The following is an 18,557-nucleotide window of genomic DNA, read 5'->3' on the forward strand; positions in this document are numbered from 1 at the left end:
TGAAAGGAGTGATAACGCTAACTTGTAATCAGTTGGGAGTTACTTTTAGTTGTGGCCCACAGCATTACAGTACACTGTGGTGTCAATCAGGGTTTGTACCGTGACAACTTCCAATTTCATGGCATGATTCTGTCATGATCTGTATGTGTGGACTTATATAATATGGCATTAGTATTAACAACACATGCTGCATTCCAGAAAAGTGGGAAGTAAGAATCATCACACTCTGATTGTACCAGCTGCGACCTCAAAGTTTTGCAGGCGAATGTACAACAACGATTGCTGATCATGATAAATTAGAGTTAAAATATGTCCTAAATATCTACATATATCAGTGAGAACATAACATTCAAGGACCCCCGAACTGATTATTGTTCTACTTCAACCAATAATCGTACTTGTTTTCACTGATGACATCTAGACTTTTTTTCTTTCATTTGTCCATCCTACATTATATTAATTATAAGGAATAAAAGATGTGTCATTGGTATATTATGTTGTAAAGATATTTTTCTGTTTTAAATTGTTTGAAAGTTGCTTCAACTGAACCAAACAAGTCATGGTTCATGCAAACAAGCTATGGATAGTGTCCCCCACCCAACCCCTCTTTTTCTTGATGACTATTTACCCAACCACAAATCATTTTCATAATCCTCTGACACTATCTCTGACTGCATGCTGCACAGGGTTTCCCCCAGGTCTTTAGTGGGATGCAATTTAAGAATTTTGCAATTTGAAATATATTACAGGGTGTTTGCAGATCCTTAAAAAAAGGCCTTACAAATGACACTTAAATTCATTGTTCAAAAGTTTAAACACAGTTGATGAATTTTGGATGACTTAGTGAAGAATTTGTCAAATTCTATTCAACTACAATGCTATAATCAAATGTTTGTTTTTTACCCAGTTGTACATAATGTATCCAAAATACTATTTTGGTATAGTATTGGGTCCATATTGCACATGGCTAATGCTCAAATTAATGAATGTTGTCTCAAATTGAAGTGACTTTAAAAGGGTGTTTAAAATGTTGTTAATACCCCTAGGCGGTATTGTGACCCGTTTTGGGCTTTTTGATGGTTCTGACAAAGCCATTTCAAAATAAAATACTACCCAAAGGTTTTAACCTGCAATTAGTCAGTTTTAGTGGTTTCATAAGAGGTTCCTCCACTCTAAAAAAAAAAAAAAATGTGGGGAAACCCTGTGATATCAAATGTGTTAACTGTTATGGCAAAGCTTTTTCTTACCTAATGTTTACTACTTTCTTCCCTCCCCCTCCCCCTTTCTTTCAACACGAATCATCATTATGTCATATCACTGTGCAGTCACAAACATTCCCATCAGATGCGTTTCAAACTGCCGCCCCCCAAGCATCACTGGCCCCCTCACAATCATACATCACCACTGTTTCGCCACAAGTTCTCACTTCACCCATGTCACTCAGTGATCCTGCTGGGCTCGTGGTGACTATTGTTCCCCTCACTCAGCAGCCCCAGCCCGAGGCCCCTCCCATGCAGCTCACTGACATTATTCAGCAGCCAGCACCCCAACAAACACAACCTCTGCACACTATCGTTCAGCCACAGATCGGGCTCGGTGGCCAGATGTCCAGCCTTCAGCAGCAGCAAATGGAGACCCAGGTTGCTCTGCTTGAGCAACACTTTAGCACCACTCAGCCTTTGGTAGGGCAGCTTCACCAGAGCCCTCCAACTATAGCGGTCCTGAAACATCAACATGAGCCTCAGCAGCAAATCTGTGTACAGCAGACCCATCCCCCAGCTACACAGGACCAAGCAGCAAGCGCAGGTATGGAGCAACCAGCTTTGTCGTTGCCACCGCCAGGGGAACATTCTCAACCAGTGAAGGGTCCCTGTGAGCAGATCACCATCCAACCAAAGCAGCAACAGCAAGTTTTAAGGCTGGAGCAACATCAAACTTATCAGCAACAAGCTCAACTGGAGCAGCAGCGAGCCCTTGTACACAAGCACTTGTTGGATCAGCAACAAGCTATTATTCAACAGCAGTGTCAAGCCATGCCGCAGCAAGCACTTCCACAACACCATTTAGGGCAACAGCAGCCGAAACAGTTGTATCAACAAATGGAAAATCCCCAGGCGAGAGCACACGAAGATCCACTGAAGCAACAGCAAGTGGTGCATCAGCAGCCTCAGCCAACTCAACAGGAACCTCAACAACAAGCTCTCTTACAACAGCACCTGCAGCAACAGTTTGTCTTACAGCAGCAGCAACAGGGTCAGCTGGTGGCGCAACAAATCCAGCAACAAGAGGGTTCGCCTCAACAACATCAAACAGAAAGACTGCAACAACAGGCCCTATTGCAGCAACAACTTCAAGAGCAGCAACAGTGCCAAGTGCAGCAACAGTTTGTCTTACAGCAGCAGCAACAGGGTCAGCTGGTGGCGCAACAAATCCAGCAACAAGAGGGTTCGCCTCAACAACATCAAACAGAAAGACTGCAACAACAGGCCCTATTGCAGCAACAACTTCAAGAGCAGCAACAGTGCCAAGTGCAGCAACAGTTTGTCTTACAGCAGCAGCAACAGGGTCAGCTGGTGGCGCAACAAATCCAGCAACAAGAGGGTTCGCCTCAACAACATCAAACAGAAAGACTGCAACAACAGGCCCTATTGCAGCAACAACTTCAAGAGCAGCAACAGTGCCAAGTGCAGCAACAGTTTGTCTTACAGCAGCAGCAACAGGGTCAGCTGGTGGCGCAACAAATCCAGCAACAAGAGGGTTCGCCTCAACAACATCAAACAGAAAGACTGCAACAACAGGCCCTATTGCAGCAACAACTTCAAGAGCAGCAACAGTGCCAAGTGCAGCAACAGTTTGTCTTACAGCAGCAGCAACAGGGTCAGCTGGTGGCGCAACAAATCCAGCAACAAGAGGTTTCGCCTCAACAACATCAAACAGAAAGACTGCAACAACAGGCCCTATTGCAGCAACAACTTCAAGAGCAGCAACAGTGCCAAGCTCCCATTGTTCAACTTAAGCAAACAGAAAAACTAGAGGCTGTCCCTTCTCGTCAAAGCAGCAGTGAGCAGCAAATACAACAGAAACAGTCTGAAATGCTTCAGGCATGCGCCCCTCAACTAAACAGCACTCCGTTCATAGCTCATAGCCCCCTCACGGGGCAACAAGCTACACTGATCTTGCAGCAGCAAGCGTGCTCAACTCCGCCTCAGCATGCTACACTTGCAGGGGAATCTCAAATCCAACTTGGAGTTCCACTTAGTGCTGCTCCGGCGCCCCCTGTGGCCATGCAGCCTGTCAAGACATCAGGTATCATCCCAGTTCAAATGCTCAGCCAGCAGGGACAAAGTGAAATGCATACACAGAACCAAAGCCATGTTCCGGTCCAATTTATAAGACAGTCTACCACGCAAGCAGCTCAAATGATGATTGACTCTCATGTTGTTCCTTTGGTTGTAACAACTCAAGGGCAGGCACAAATTGTCATCCAAGCCCAGAAATTTCTAAGTGCTTATCCTGAACCAACAACTTCTACTATGAACCAGATGTCTTCTCAGCCAATCATTCCGGTTCAGCCTTTGCAGCAAGCAGTTTGTCAGTCCCAACCATCGCACAACCAGAACTCATCTGCTGACGTTCAGGTCATGGGCCAACAAAGCCAAACCGCTGTCCAACTTCCAACAACTTCCATTTCTGGCAAGATGCAGCACGAGACTCTTGTTCATCCTAATGCTCAAATGCCAGGGATGCTACAGGCTCAGCTTCAGCAACAAACTCCAAGCCATACTCTTCTCCCGGCCCAAAGTCTTTTGACCACTCAGTCCGGCCCTCATAATAACTACCAATCTCCGCCATTTAGACATGATGTCATCAATATTACACAGCAACCAGTGCTTCAGTATCAGCAGGTAGCTAAGTCTGCTGGAACCAATACAGCCAGTCTCAATTCTGTGGTAGATCCTTCATGTGTAGTTACCACTTCAGTCAATATTCCAGTGGTCCTGGCCCAGCAGCAGCCGTTGGCAAGCACCGCAAACTCTTCAGTCATGCATCCCATCCTCCAGCCACATCTACAGATGCTTTCTCAAACTCAGCAACCAAGACCTCCTTCCGTAATCCAGTTCCCAGTCGAGCCCATCCTAGCCCCAAGCCAGCAAAAGTGTCCTCTCAGTCAGGCCGTGATCGGCAGGGATGAGGTTGAGCCTGCTGCACATCCCGAATCACAGGTAGCCCCCAGGAACGTGGCCGATCAACATTCCCAAAATTCAAGCCCCCCATCCTTGTGCAAGAGCGGAACAACAGGTGTAGTACCATCCCCGCAGCACCAGGCCAAGCACACACTGCCTGCGCTCGCTCACACACAAACCAGTATTCAGCCCCAGTCAGCATTACAGACGCAAACATGCATTCAAATGCAGGCTCATTCTCACACCCAGGCGCCTCACACCGAAGCGCCCCTTCTTCTCCATGCCGTCCTGAGCCCCTCTCACACCTCGTCTCCCCCGTCATCACTACCATCCCACCATCCTGCTCCTGCTACCCCTGCGCCAGAGCTGCCATCTCCACCAGCAGCCCAGGTCACCTTACCAGGGCAAGACAACTTTATACCTGCCTCCCCTCCGCCTGCCACCGCTATAGAGACGCTTAACTGTCATGTCCCCAAACTGCCCCAAGCCTCGCTGCAAGACTGTGATATTTCCCTGCTGGGCATTTCTCAGGTACAGGAAGAATGTATGGATTGAGCTGACTGTGTGATTTAATAGCAATTATGCCGGTGGGATGAGTGAGAGAGTATAAAAAAAATGTTTGATTCAAAACTAACACTTTTTCATTCTAAAATGTACTTTAGTTGTATGTCACCGCTTCACTTACATTCATTGCTGATTTTGTTTGTGTTATTCTTTTCCTGTGCCTTTTTGTGTTTATATTTATCACATCAATGTATTCCTCAGGATTGTCTACCCCTGTCAAATACAGAACGCCCTTCCTCAAATGGGTAGGTCTGATTTCACAATGTGGCCATCATCATGTATTTTAAAACTAACATAGGGTTCGTATAAACTTAATAGCTTGAAGAACTTCTAAAACTGATATGGAATGCTTTATACATTTGCTACTTTAATAGATATATATTTTTGGAGCAGGCTAAATCAGCTGTCTAATTTCCCGTGGAAATATCTGCATTATATTTATAATGACAAAGCAACCTCAATTTGCATGGTTGCTTGTTATATTTCTGTATTCTATGTAGCATTTTATATATGTAGAGTTTTTTTCTTACTACCAAATCCAGTGGTGCCTTGAGATATGAGTGACCTGATTTACGAGCTGAAATACGAGATATCATTCAGCCATATTTTTGCTTTGATTTACATTTGAATTTGAGTTACAAGTGCTGTATGGTGGCAAAGCCCTTTTGAACTAGCAGAAGTTCGAAAATCAGACTAAATATAAAACAAAGAATTACATGTGTATTTAAAACAACCAAATTAAGTCAGTATAGCTTAATGTTAACAAAAAATGCTGAACAACATAGATAGGCTTGTTAGTAATCAGATCTAAAATTGAAAAACGTGTAGCTAATCCATGTGATCAGAATCGGTGTTGGACGGCATATATTTATCCTTTGGGAAGAAGGTTAGTGTAAATCAATGTTACTGCAGGTAATTCTGTCAGTTGTAAAACTCTTCTTCACGCGTCTCTATGTACTATACTGCCCCCAGGTGGCCAAGGCTCACACACCAGAAGGAGCACCACAATGTCCCTTGTATTGAAGTAAAAAACTGTTTAATGGTTAACATTCTGTTTAATTATGACATTACTTTGTTTTTTATAAAATATGTTTGTGTTATTTTTATTTTATTTTTTTTAGTGGGAGGTGGGCACGAATTAATGCCATTCCATTCATTAAAATGATGAATTTGGACGTGTGTTTTGAGTTACGAGCATTCGTCACAAACTTGTATCTTAAGGAAGCACTGTATTAGTTTTTCATGTATTTGCCTATGCAATGTCTACCTTCTTGGGACTTCTCATGTACAAAAAAAAAAAACATTGTGTACCCTGCCACCCACAGGTCTGTGCCAACAAATGGAGAAGAAGCGGTTTTGCTCTTGGCCAATGGCAAATTTGAAAAAGTAAAGGGCCAGAGGAGAGCGTCTTCTCTGAGACCCGAGAAGGTTTCACATCAGTTTCAACTGAGTATGCTTCAGGTGAAGATTCACAACAACACATTAACAATTTATCTATCCAATAATGAATTTGCATGAAGGTTGTTTTTTTTCCCCCCATTGTTCTTCCCTAGGTGTCAGGCAGTGGTGACAATATGGTGGAGTGCCAGTTGGAGACACATAGTAACAAAATGGTGACCTTTAAATTTGACATGGAGGGAGATGCACCAGAGGACATTGCAGATTATATGGTAAACTGCTCATGCAGAGCAGCATTGCCTGCAATATTTCTGTACAATACTTCATTGTAAGTACTTAAGAATCTGAGCACTGGGCAATACAAAAGCAAAAAAAAATGTTGTATGTGTGTGTAACCCGGATCAAGTATATGTATTTAAAGGGTCACAAACACATCCCAATATTAGACAAGTTTGAAAAAAATTATCCCCAGACATCAGTTTTACTGAGTGACACAAATTTGGGTGGGAATGTCTAATAACAGGACACACAAGAAAGACTGAGGTTTTTCTTTGTGGGTGACTTACAGGGAATTGGCCTAAATGAGACCCAATTGGAAGCGGGTTTCCAAGCGAGATGCATCTGTTTTCTTCTGCTTATCTAGGTTAGCATCTTTAGCGGGGAAGCCCAGACTCCGCTCTCCCAGGCTATTTTTTCGACCTCTTCCGGGGAAATCCCAAGGCGTTCGCAGGCCAACTGGAAGAGAGTCTCTCCAACGTGTCCTTGGTCATCCCAAAAGAATTGTGTGATGCTAAATTGCGAAGCTTTTTGGCCAAGTCACCTAATGTGGGTGGAGCATGGCATCAAAGTTTGATGATCGTTGGGAGCATTCGCAATAAAATTCGGTGTGCAAGGTCTCGTTTGTTACTGTTCACATCTTTAATGATTTGGTTGTGTTGTATTTTGTTTCCAGGTGGAGGAAGTCTTTGTTCTTGATGTGGAAAAAGAGAAGTTCGTTGAAGAGCTCAACGCCATAATTGTGAAAGCACAGGAAATACTTCAAATACATTCACTTGTATGTCAATTTCTGCGTTCTATATCGCCTGTACAATTTGTGTTTGACTTCTGATGATCATTTACTTGTTTCCCAATTAGACTGGCTCTACAGATCAGTTACAAGTTAGCACTCCCACTAGCTCTACGTGTAAGTTTATAATAATCGTTTCAGTTTTTCCTTCCCGGTAATGTTGCACTGCTGAAGAAACTGAAAATGTGTGTGTTTGAAATCTCAGCTGACTCCATCCCGCACTCGTCTCCAGTGGGACGCTGGCGTTTCTTTATCAACCAGACCATTCGCCACAGAGATTCTCTTTCTAGCCAGGGGGCTGCCACGACACCTCCCACCGGAGAAACAAGGACACTCCCACCCCCGAAATTAGACAAAGGTGAGCTCAAGCATCATTTGCAAAATATTGGTTTTGTATTACATCTCAAAGTGAAAGCATAACTTTAAAACTAGGGCTGGGTATCAATTCTAATTTCCTCAATCGATTCGATTTCTATTCACAAGAGTACAGCTCGATTCGGTTTAGATTTTTTTCCTAATTAGATTGTATTCACTTCACTTCTAACCGATATTGATTAATTATGGAACATCAATTCTTAAATATCAAGGACATGATAAAAACTCCACAAACATTAAATGAATGCATTTTTGTGGACAAAGCTGAGTTACTGGTTAAATTATTTAGTTTATTAATGAAAGTAACACATGTTATAATGACTACTGTGTTACACAAACATTATCAGCAAGGGTGAGATGTAAAATATTTTCATAATTCTAATTCAATAATTGTAAATATAAATTTAAATGATTCTTAATTGTCTTAAAATGCAATAAGTCAGGTCGTTCACAAATGTAAGAAAGTACTTTTAAATTCACAGAACAGAAAGATACAAAAAAAAAACTTTAAAATGTTCTTTTCTTATGAATTAATGGGAAAAATAGATATTAAAATAAAATATTCATGGTTTTATGAATCAATATCAGGCTCGAAAATTAATTCAATATCGATTATTAGGTTATTTTAAACCCCCAAGATACTTTGGCCAAATTGTCATTTTGCTAAACCACATCCTGGAAACAGACTGGCCAATCATATTGCAGCGCAAAACAAAGGAATTATTAAATACTTTGTTTTTGGTAACCATGTGCTTGGGGAAACTGTACAAGTTTCACGTTGTTCAAAGAGATTTTAAAGGGAAATGTTTTGTTGGTGTTGTTTTGTCTTTTTGCGCCGATTATGAAACTTAAGAGTTGTTCGATACCACTTTTTTCTGCTTTGTAGAAAATGACAGCTCCCAGTGTCTCGAACCCGTCAGTGGCGTGTCCGCTGTCTTAGCCCCCTCTGCCACTTCTGCACCCACTTTGCACGCCACTGCACCTGAAAGCGTTCTTGAAGCCTCTGGCACTCAGACTATTTCAGATGGTCTCAAGTTGCCAATCCTCACCACGTCTGTCGACCAAAGGCCCAGTGTGCCGATTACCACGGCAGTACCCGCTGCCGCCAACCTTACCGCCATCCCCGCTGCTGCTATTGTTGTGCCTCTCGCCCCTGCCAACGTTCAGGCTGACGTCCCAGTAAGTCACGCTGACTTGGAGCCGCTGCAGCAGACTCCCTCCCAAGGAGGCTCGGCATCAGCTCCACAGCAGCATCTTCCGGTTGCACAGCAACAGTTGCAGCTTGAGCAAGAGGTGCAAAGTCAACTACAGGCGGCACCGCACCTACAACAAGTGCAGCAGACGCAGGAAGTGTACCAAGAGCAAATTCAGGTACGGCAGGAACAGGAGTTTTTGCAGCAGCAACAAACTTCACAGATGACGCCTCACATGATACATGAGTGTCAGCTACAACAGCAGGGTATGCCTCAACATCAGTTAAACGCGCAGCAGATGGCGTACACACCTCAGCAGCAGCAACAGTTCCACAGTAGCCATGTGGCGCAATCAACCCAAATCTCTGCCGAGCTTCCACCACGGCGTTGCCAGACACAAAACCCAAAGCAAGAGGAATTGGTGAGAGCCATCGACATACCTCAGAAACAACACCCGCTTCCCAGCCAATCCTCTCTACAGCAGTCCGAGTGTGAGGCGTCCACGGGAGAGATGAGCATCGCAGACGACACAGTGCCGCCGTGGCATCCTTCCTCGGATTCTTCATTGCCGCCTCTTCATTTGGGAGCGACTGAAGCCTCCCTACTCCCTCTCTCCAACACACTCACCCCTTCCCCTGCGCAGCCTTCCTCTGTGGCCGAGTCGGACAGCGAAGGTCCCCCAAAAATCGAATTTGGAGACAATCGCATGAAGACATTGGATGAAAAGCTGAGGAACTTGTTGTATCAGGAGCACAGCGTCGGCGGTGCCGGTCCGGCCGGCGGAGCTGCGCCCGCGCTGACGTCAACATCAGCTCCCTCCACATCTGCAGGTGGAGACGAGTCATCGGAGCCACATACGTTGTCCTTCCCACCACCTGCTTCTGTCTCAGATGCATCTCCGCACTCCTCGTCCTCTACCACTTCTTCCTCCTCCTCCTCCTCCTCCTCCACCACCCCTGACCCTGAGAGCTGCGGAGTAGCAGAGGATGACTCTTCAGAAGTTCTGATGGTGCAGCAGCTTTGCACATCTTCGCCTTCCACCACCACCGGACCCCCTGAATCGTTTCTCCCTGCCAAACAGGATGACCCTGCTGGGCCACAGCGTCCACCTGTACCAGGAGAACCAACCATCCTCGTGAGTAACTAACACCAATCAATCAACGTTAGCATACATCTACACTGTTTCATCAAATAGTGGCCTCCATTCTAATAGTCAACAGGTGTGTGGTCCACCTGAAACAGAGTTTTGAAAGCATGTTTATTAAAACTGTTAATATATCAGTAGTTCAAAAGTAAGTCTTGTGGGTATGACATGAAAAAGTGGGCAGTTACTACTTTCTGACCTCTGTCACTACAAATGGGGTATTGCGCAATCTTGGCTGCATTTTGTTAAAAGAGTTGGAAAACAGTTACCCACAGAGTTATGGACACACTTTACAGCCAAACCTTTCATCTTAAATCAAACTCACTGCTTCAAACTGCATGATAACAACCTTATATCTGTGCTCCAAAAACAAAGCAAAAAACAATATTAATGCAGATTAACTCATTCACTGCCATTGACGGCTATAAACGTCAAAAATTCATTTGAACTATTTCTACTAGTTTTACATTTTTTCCCCACTTTTGTTAACAAGTATGAAAACCTAGAATTTTTTTTTATTGTACATTTAGAACAGATATAAAATTTGTGATTAATCGTGAGTTAACTAGTGAATTCATGCGATTAATTACAATAAAAATTTTCAATCGCCTGACTAGATGATTGTTAAAAATTAGGGGCGTCAGGCGATTAAAATTTTGAATCGTAATTCATCGCATGACTTCAATAGGTAACCCACGATTAATCAAAAATTTTATATCTGTTCTAAATGTACAATAAAAAAAAATCTAGGTTTTCATACTCTTGTTAACAAAAGTAGATTTTTTTTTTTTAACTAATAGAAATAGTTAAAATGATTTTTTATGATGACCGTCAATGGCAGTTAAGATGAAAATATTGAGTTGTTGAACTATTATTATTATTATTGATAACAATTAATACTGGCCAGCAGTACAAAATCACATCACAAAAGTTAAGAGAGAAAAAAATGCATACAGATGCATACAGATAAAAATCTGACCTTATTTTCGAATGCAAATCTTCATTGGTGATTTGTTGATACACAATCACAAAGTTCCATGTCCGTTTTTTGTCCCCAAATTGAAAGCAGTTTCGGTGGGGTTTTTTTCAAATGGAAATTTTAAGCCTAATCCTTCCTGTGATCATCATTCCCTGGTAGGTGCTGGGAACGGTACCAATTAACAACAATGTCTCCTCGTCCAGGGTGAATGCTCAAAATATAGCTCATGTAGCCACAGACTCAACTTTTTTCGTTTTTTAGTACAACCACCAACAAGTGCCCAGGCCGTGCAAGAAATGTTTAAGTGCTCAAAATGCTCATTTAAAAAAAGAAATTGAATAAAAAGTTCAAATAAACGAAAGCCATTGAAACAAATGGCTCACTGCTACTACGTATATGTTACCACAGGAAGTCCCTCCCAAAATAGTTTCTATATGAGAGCCGTGCGGCAACAAGGTGGATAAGATACCTGGTCTTCTCGAAAGTTGAGTCACTTAACACCCCCCGCCACTATATGAAGAAAGCCACTATGTAGTCAATGTCAAGTTGAATGACATCATTTAAATGTTAAACTATGCAATATGTTTACTGTTTGTGTGTGTCTCTCTTTAAAATGTCTCAACTCCACGCAGCCGTTCTTAATTGTCCTAACTGTTTTAGGCTGTAATCCCACCCTCTGACAACAGCACCAGTGGAGAAGCATTGCGGCCCCAGCGCCAGCAGATCCCCCTCCGGCATGGAGCGCAGCAGCATAATGCAGGAGGTGGATATTTTGGCCTAAACCTGACATGTCCTAGTATCAGAAATCCTGTTTCTAGCAAGAAATCCTGGACTCGCAAATTCAAAGGCTGGGCATGCAAATTGCGCCATTCCGCCAGCTTGTTCAAGAAGCCCAGAGTCCAGCAAGGTAGCGTGCTCTTAGGGATTTTTAGAGAGACCCTGAGTGAGTGAGTAAGTGAGTGAGTGAGTGAGTGAGTGAGTGAGTGAGTGAGTGAGTGAGTGAGTGAGTGAGTGAGTGAGTGAGTGAGTGAGTAAATGAATCTAATATCTAGTAATGGTTTTAACATGGAGAATTAACTTCCTTAACTTTCAGGAAGTGTTGATGTTAAATGTTTACAACTGCATAGATTAATAACCCCGTGTTTGACTATTGTTTTGTGACTGCATTGTGGTGAAACCCCTGCTATTCGGCGGTTCATTATTCACATATTCACCTATTTTTTTGTTAGTTTTTTCCTTGTGGAACCTATTTTTAATTAGGCTGGAGGAAAAAAAAGATTCACTTTTTTTTGGGTTGGACTTTCTACAAAATGCCACGAGATGGCACCAAAGTGCTGGCTAATAGGAAAGTATTAATTATCAAGGAAGTACAGTGCTGCCTTGAGATACGAGTTTTAAGAGAATGTCATAGTTTTTGCTTCAATTCATTGGACATTGTGCTGCTCCTTTTGGTGTACATGCCTTTGCCTTTTGGGGGCAGTCAGAGACATACTCACAAAGAAGAGTTTCACAAATGATCCAGTGAGCTGCAGTAATATTAGTAGTCACTGTCATCTTTCGCAAAGAATATGTGCCTGTGAGTACGGTTATGTTGTCTGTCAACATTTGCTCCACCGTTTGAATTCAAACATCTGTTGCTTAAAGGGTTACAATTTACAAGTACAACAGCTAAATGTATGCTCTTTGTTATCCCATCTATGTTGTTTGTTAGCATTAGGCTTAATGGACTTACCTAAGGCTATTTGGTTATTTTAACTACACTAGTAATTGTCTTATGCTGCAGTCAGACTGAACTCAAGTTGATTGTGTCTGGCGGTGCGTTTCCAAATGTCAAAGCTATAGGAAGTTGGCGTAGCGATTGAGTGTATTGACTTGCATACAACTGTCAACCACTGACCACCAGATTCACAAGCAATCAGTTGAGTTCACTTGCCATATCTCACTGCATCTCAAATTTTTGCTCACACATGAAATAAAAAAAAATCGTGTGGAAAACTTGTAAGTCAGGTCAGTTATATCTCAAGGCACCAGTAAAGGAGAGTATTTTCAAAATCAAATGTTTTGGTATCATTTTTTGTATAGTTATGGTTCAACTACTCACTATTCACTAGTCCCTATTTCCGGCGAATAGCAGGGGTTTACTGCGTCCTAATTCTAATTCTATTATCAGTGCTGATGTTATTGATGATGTTTCCCCCCCCCCCCTTTCCTTTGTGCTCAATTTAATTTTCTTACCAATTTTTCCTCACCCGCATGGCGAGATCAGTGGAGAGTAGAGCAGGGTGGGGGAGTGTAGTACCAGTGGCCAGGACATGTCCCTTCATTTGACACCACCCCTCCCCATCCCAAGTCCACAGGCACTGCCAGCAGCATCCCTCACAGCTCACCACCGCCACCAAAGGGCACTGTACAGAAAGTATCATGCATTCTCAAGTCACGCTGAATTGCTAATCTTTATTAATTACTTAATTAATTACTTAATTATTTATTCATTACAAATATATCTTGTGTCTATGCCCGGGACGTTATAGTTGGAGAATCAGTTTTCTCTTGCATTAGATGGCTATTCAGACTCCGACATTTGTCTCCAATGCTTACAAAACACTACAGACACTTATGTTCATGCTTTATGGTTATGTACTCCGGTTATGTATTTCTGGACTAAAGTCTTAGAAAAACTGTCCGCTATCTTGGACTGTAGGATACCTTTATCTCCAAACTTGTGTTTGCTAGGTGACCTAACAACAACTGACTTACCACATAAACAATTTCAATCTACACTTGTAGCCCTTACTATCGCTAAAAAAACAATTCTTGTTAACTGGAAAAATAAACAAACTCTGAATATCGACCAATGGTCTAACCTCCTCATAAATCACATTTTAATGGAAAAAATATCTGCCTCAAATAAAAACCAAATATCAAAATTTATAGAAACATGGTCTACGTATATAGAATTTTTTAACCTAATTCTGGTTACTTAATTCTGTCTGTTAGCGAGAGCCACTACATCGTGATAACTTACATTGATGTTTCTGCATTTGTCAATTTATTATTATATTATATTATTGGTATGGGATTTTTTTTTTAATGGGCTTTAGGTGAACTGATGAATACACACACGCACGCACGCACACGCATGCACATGCTCACCCACATACAAAAAAAAAATGTATATATATATATATATATATATGTATATATATTAAAAAAAAAAAACATTTATTAATTTTTTTTAATTTATTTGTTGTTTTTTTTTTTAAAAAAAAAGGAGAGCAATGATGATGTCAAATCGAATGAACAATACTGAGCTCTCCTGGAAGAAAAAAAAAAAGAAAAAAGATGGCTATTCAGAAAGCAGAGTAAGTCTCCCTTTAAACTGGCCCACATTTCATTTGTGAGTAGATTGAGAAAAGATCATTATTGTTTTTGGTGTAGGTAATGATGGACAATAATCTTTTTTTTTTTTTTTAATGAGCAGTCTGGAAAGAAACACAACACACCAGATATTAAAAAAACATTTTGAAGCCGAGACCGACATAAGATTTTGCCAGGTTGTGTTGCACATGGGATAGCTGTTCATAAGAAAGATTTTTATCACAGTTTATTTTTGATGTTTTCATTGTTATTGTGCTTTTGATTAGCCATTAACCACCAGCTCCTCGCCTGCATGGACATTACATCATTTTACTGTTATAGCATTTTTTTTCCCATACTCATTTAACAAAACTTTATGCAACCCATATACTGTATGTTACAAATGAATCGTGTGACTTTGTGGATGGATTTTTAACACAAATGTATGTTTGTGTTCCATGTTTGTCTGCGTGTCATCTTTCATGGACATGTTTCTGTGTCGTCTGTGCGTTTTGCATATTTATATATCTGTGTGTCTCTTGCTCCCTGTTGTCCCTTTTGGTTTTCACCCCAGTCTCATTATCAGATGGACGGTCTGGCAGTCAGTCGTTCAAAGAGGCGAAGGAGGTGGCCCCGCGTCAAACTCAGTCGTGCAAAGGACGATTCCATGTATGGATTGGACCTCAACTTTTGTTTGTTTGGACAAGGAACGCAAGGCTGACGTTTCCCTCGTCTGCTTTCAACAGGTGACCCCAGTGCCTCAATCCTCCCTGCCGAAGGACGCGTCGTCAGGCCGTGGCAGCACTCACAGGAAAGTGGGACGCTTCTCCGTTACAAAGGCGGAGACTCAGGATGAGTTGGGGCAGACGGACAGCTCCCCGGTGTCTCCTGTTCGGCTCAGAGAGAGGAGGAGATCTCGGGCAAAGGAGGCCGAGAAAGATGAGAGTAGGAGGACGCCAGCGATGGCCCATCTTTCTCGAGCTCACGGGCATAGCCACTCCCCCGTAGATAGCAGCGACGATGACGACGATGGGAGTGAGTTGGAGGATGAAGACCTGAGAAAAGAACTGCACAATCTGAGAGAGAAGTAATTCGGAACAATCTTTTCACTTAACCCTCCTTTTACAATTTACATTTATTTCTCCCAGGGATGTGATTTTTCCACTAATTCGCGGAATTCCGCTTTTTTTTATCTCCCCCCAAAAAAAAAATTCAGATTTTTTTTTTTTTTTTTTGTAGTTCATTGTGTATGCACATGACTCCGACAGATAACATCTTCTGCTATAACAAAGACATTTGTGGTATGCTCTAATATGAGTTACTTTTCATTTGGTCATGATACAATTATTTGTTCATGAAATTTTAACTCTTCAACATTATTTATGTGTTAACTTAGTAATCACATTAGTTAGATATGATGATATTCTCAGTGATAGTTTTTAAAAGCAAAGGCAGTCCAATGTTTTTGAATGTGACGGATTTTGAGTTGACTAAAACTCAATTTTTAACATTTTTTTTAACATTTTATATGGGATAGTTCAATGTACATTGAAAATTTATTCTGTTGTTTTGGACCTAGCTGGGTGCCAGCGGCCCCCAGACCCCCGGCTAAATTTTCAGATAATTTCACTTTGGTCAAATCACATCCCTGTTCTCCGGACCAATATATGTCAAACATTCCACTGTATATACAGTTCATTACTTAAACATTTTAACATTTTTACCATCCAAATGTAACCAAGGTAACCAATCCGTTCAAAACAAAACACACACCAGTCGCCAATGACATATAAATATCTAACAACACATTAATTGTGATTTGAACACTCAGGCACATCAAAGAAGTGGTGTCACTTCAGGCCCAGCAGAACCGAGAGCTACAAGAACTGTACAGACAGCTTCGTTCCCAAAAAGACCAAAGGCAAAGTCTTCCTGCTTGCTTGTCTCGGAGCCCCGCCCTTCCCTCAGCGCACCCGCTCCTCTCTCCTCGAAGACCCAGGCCATCCAAGATCAAACTGCGGCCCCGACCTCACTCTCACATGGATAACAATGGAGTCACACATGCTGGTAGATAAATCGCTATGGTCGGAATTTCTCTTGGTTTTCCCTGTGTAGTTATTTATTGTACTCCTCGTTCAGGATTCCAGCAGTCGAGCAGTTTTTCGGGTACAGAACAGAGTGGAGTGCCTCACTGCAGCTCAGAGCATCGCTCCTCACTGCCTCACAAAAGAGGTATGGATGTCCAAGTCTCGATTTACTGTGGGGAAAACTGTCAAGTCGCCACCAAATTTCGAGTCAAGTCATTACAAATTTTAAGCAAGTCTTAAGTTGAGTCACACAATCTTGCTTAGTCACAATGCATACTGGAGTGGTAAAAATACATTTTCACTAATCATAACACAAAAAAGTACTTTTAAAACTCAAAAAATAAAATGAACACACACAAAGTACATTCAAATCTCTAAAAACTTAAACTTAAGAGTATGAAAGTAATTTATCTGAACAATTATTTAGAAGATTTTTTGGGGGTCGTTTCTTTAGTGTTAACAGCTACAAGTGTATCACTGATCCTGATAATAAATATTGACATATGTCATACTGTGTCTGGAGCAAGGTTATGTTAGTTAATGAAAACTAACCAAAAAAAAAACTAAATCTAAAATTCAAAAAACAATTCAACAAAATAAAATAAAAACTTAAACTCCATTTTATGCTTACTAAAACTATATTTATAGTCTTTGGTAATTAATTTATTACATGAGCCTTTGGGGATGCTTTTAAATGTGATTTTAAATACATTATATTATATATTATATTAACCGGAATAAGGACGTTTGAAAGTGTGTCACGCAGAAGTGACATCATCGAGCAGCAGCCAATAGAAAAGCACCTTCAGATGATGTCGCCCCGAGGTGACAATTTTGTGTCCTTAAAGCTACTGAACGTAGAATATTCCATTTCGAATTTTTACTACCACCTGATGACGAAATTATTATTTTTTTTTTTTTCTAGCATTTCCATTCAGTTTTGTTTTTGAGGATGTTGATAAAGAAGTACAGAGAAGGTCAAAAGGAGCTGTAAAATTGCAAGTTGGTGACACATGCGCTACAGATGCGAATTTTAGAGAGCGTAACTCTGATAATGCAAAATTATGATTTTTTGCTGATTTTGACTCTTTTCCCACATAAGAACAACATGGAATTTTTTTTGGGGGGGGGGGGGGGTATCATGTTTTTAGTTTTTATAGTGGACGCCAGGATAATATGGCTGTAATGTGTTGTAAAATTACCAAACTTATATGCAAAATTTTTAACATTAACATCATGCAAATCAAGTTGTGATTGTGATTGATTAGTTTAGATCCAATCATGAACCAGAAGTGTTGACGTCATCCATTGTGCCTTTGATTGGTTTAGACACGCAAATATGTCATGTTCACTGGGACCATCTACGAGTCTGAAGGTTTAAATGGTTCGGTCGTGAAACTCTTATGTATGCTGCATTTGTTGTTCAGATCAAAGCCCTGCCAGGAAGAGCACCTTCACAGATGAACTGCACAAGTTGGTTGATAATTGGACTAAGGAGGCAGCGGGCCAGAGCGTGTCCAAGCCTTCTCTCAATCAGATCAAGCACATTCAGCAGGTGCAGGAGTTGGGAGGCTGGACCCAACCATCTGAGGTATCACCAACGCGCGCACACACACACACAAACTCGCACAAAATCAATATAATGGATCCGTAGTCATTCTCATTACAGCCATCATTTACAAAGCGAGTATTTGCCTGTAATAGTTTCTGTTGTTGTTTTGTTCCCTCTATATATACAATAAAAATCTGAGTTGAATAATTTATGCAGTTATACCAAAATAATGCTCACAATTGTTTTTGTCTATATTTATGGTTAATTATTTATTTATATACAATTATTTATGTTAAATAATATATATATTTATTGCACTACTCTTGTTGTTGTTATTATAATTATTACTATTTGTAAACACTTTTCAGCACAAAATGAAACTGGAATAAAGAATGAATGATGAATAATTAATACAACTAAAATAAATGTAAACAAACATTTGCCATTATAGAGTGCATCACTTTCAAGGCACTAGCTCCAATTTTAGATGTACTTTCTTCTCTCAACATGACTCACTCACATCAATCCGCTGAGAGACTTTAGGCTCCCAGAGCAGGGTGTTCACGTGTTATTTAAGCATCTTCATAAATAATGCATTCGACCCCTGGTGGACGGCTAAAACAGTAAGAAAGCGTTTGAGTACATACGGTACTCCCAT

At 41.2% G+C, this 18,557-nt stretch overlaps 1 protein-coding gene across 4 annotated transcripts in view; it reads left to right on the forward strand.

Annotated features, from left to right (window-relative positions):
* The window catches only part of wnk3 (WNK lysine deficient protein kinase 3), a 53,061-nt gene that overhangs the window by 28,831 nt on the left and 5,673 nt on the right, over positions 1-18,557 (forward strand). For 2 of the 4 annotated variants that reach the window (XM_077572218.1, XM_077572225.1), the window contains exons 11-24: positions 1,326-4,715; positions 4,950-4,993; positions 6,074-6,209; positions 6,302-6,418; positions 7,099-7,200; positions 7,281-7,329; positions 7,418-7,570; positions 8,474-9,915; positions 11,564-11,810; positions 14,835-14,929; positions 15,007-15,347; positions 16,092-16,327; positions 16,400-16,492; positions 17,775-17,938. In XM_077572218.1, the coding sequence (XP_077428344.1) occupies positions 1,326-4,715; positions 4,950-4,993; positions 6,074-6,209; positions 6,302-6,418; positions 7,099-7,200; positions 7,281-7,329; positions 7,418-7,570; positions 8,474-9,915; positions 11,564-11,810; positions 14,835-14,929; positions 15,007-15,347; positions 16,092-16,327; positions 16,400-16,492; positions 17,775-17,938 (6,609 nt within the window). The remainder of the gene's footprint in view (positions 1-1,325; positions 4,716-4,949; positions 4,994-6,073; positions 6,210-6,301; positions 6,419-7,098; positions 7,201-7,280; positions 7,330-7,417; positions 7,571-8,473; positions 9,916-11,563; positions 11,811-14,834; positions 14,930-15,006; positions 15,348-16,091; positions 16,328-16,399; positions 16,493-17,774; positions 17,939-18,557) is intronic. The other 2 variants (XM_077572235.1, XM_077572242.1) reach the window with 2 other exon arrangements.

The sequence above is a fragment of the Vanacampus margaritifer genome, chromosome 1, assembly GCF_051991255.1.
Source record: "Vanacampus margaritifer isolate UIUO_Vmar chromosome 1, RoL_Vmar_1.0, whole genome shotgun sequence".
NCBI lineage: Eukaryota > Metazoa > Chordata > Actinopteri > Syngnathiformes > Syngnathidae > Vanacampus > Vanacampus margaritifer.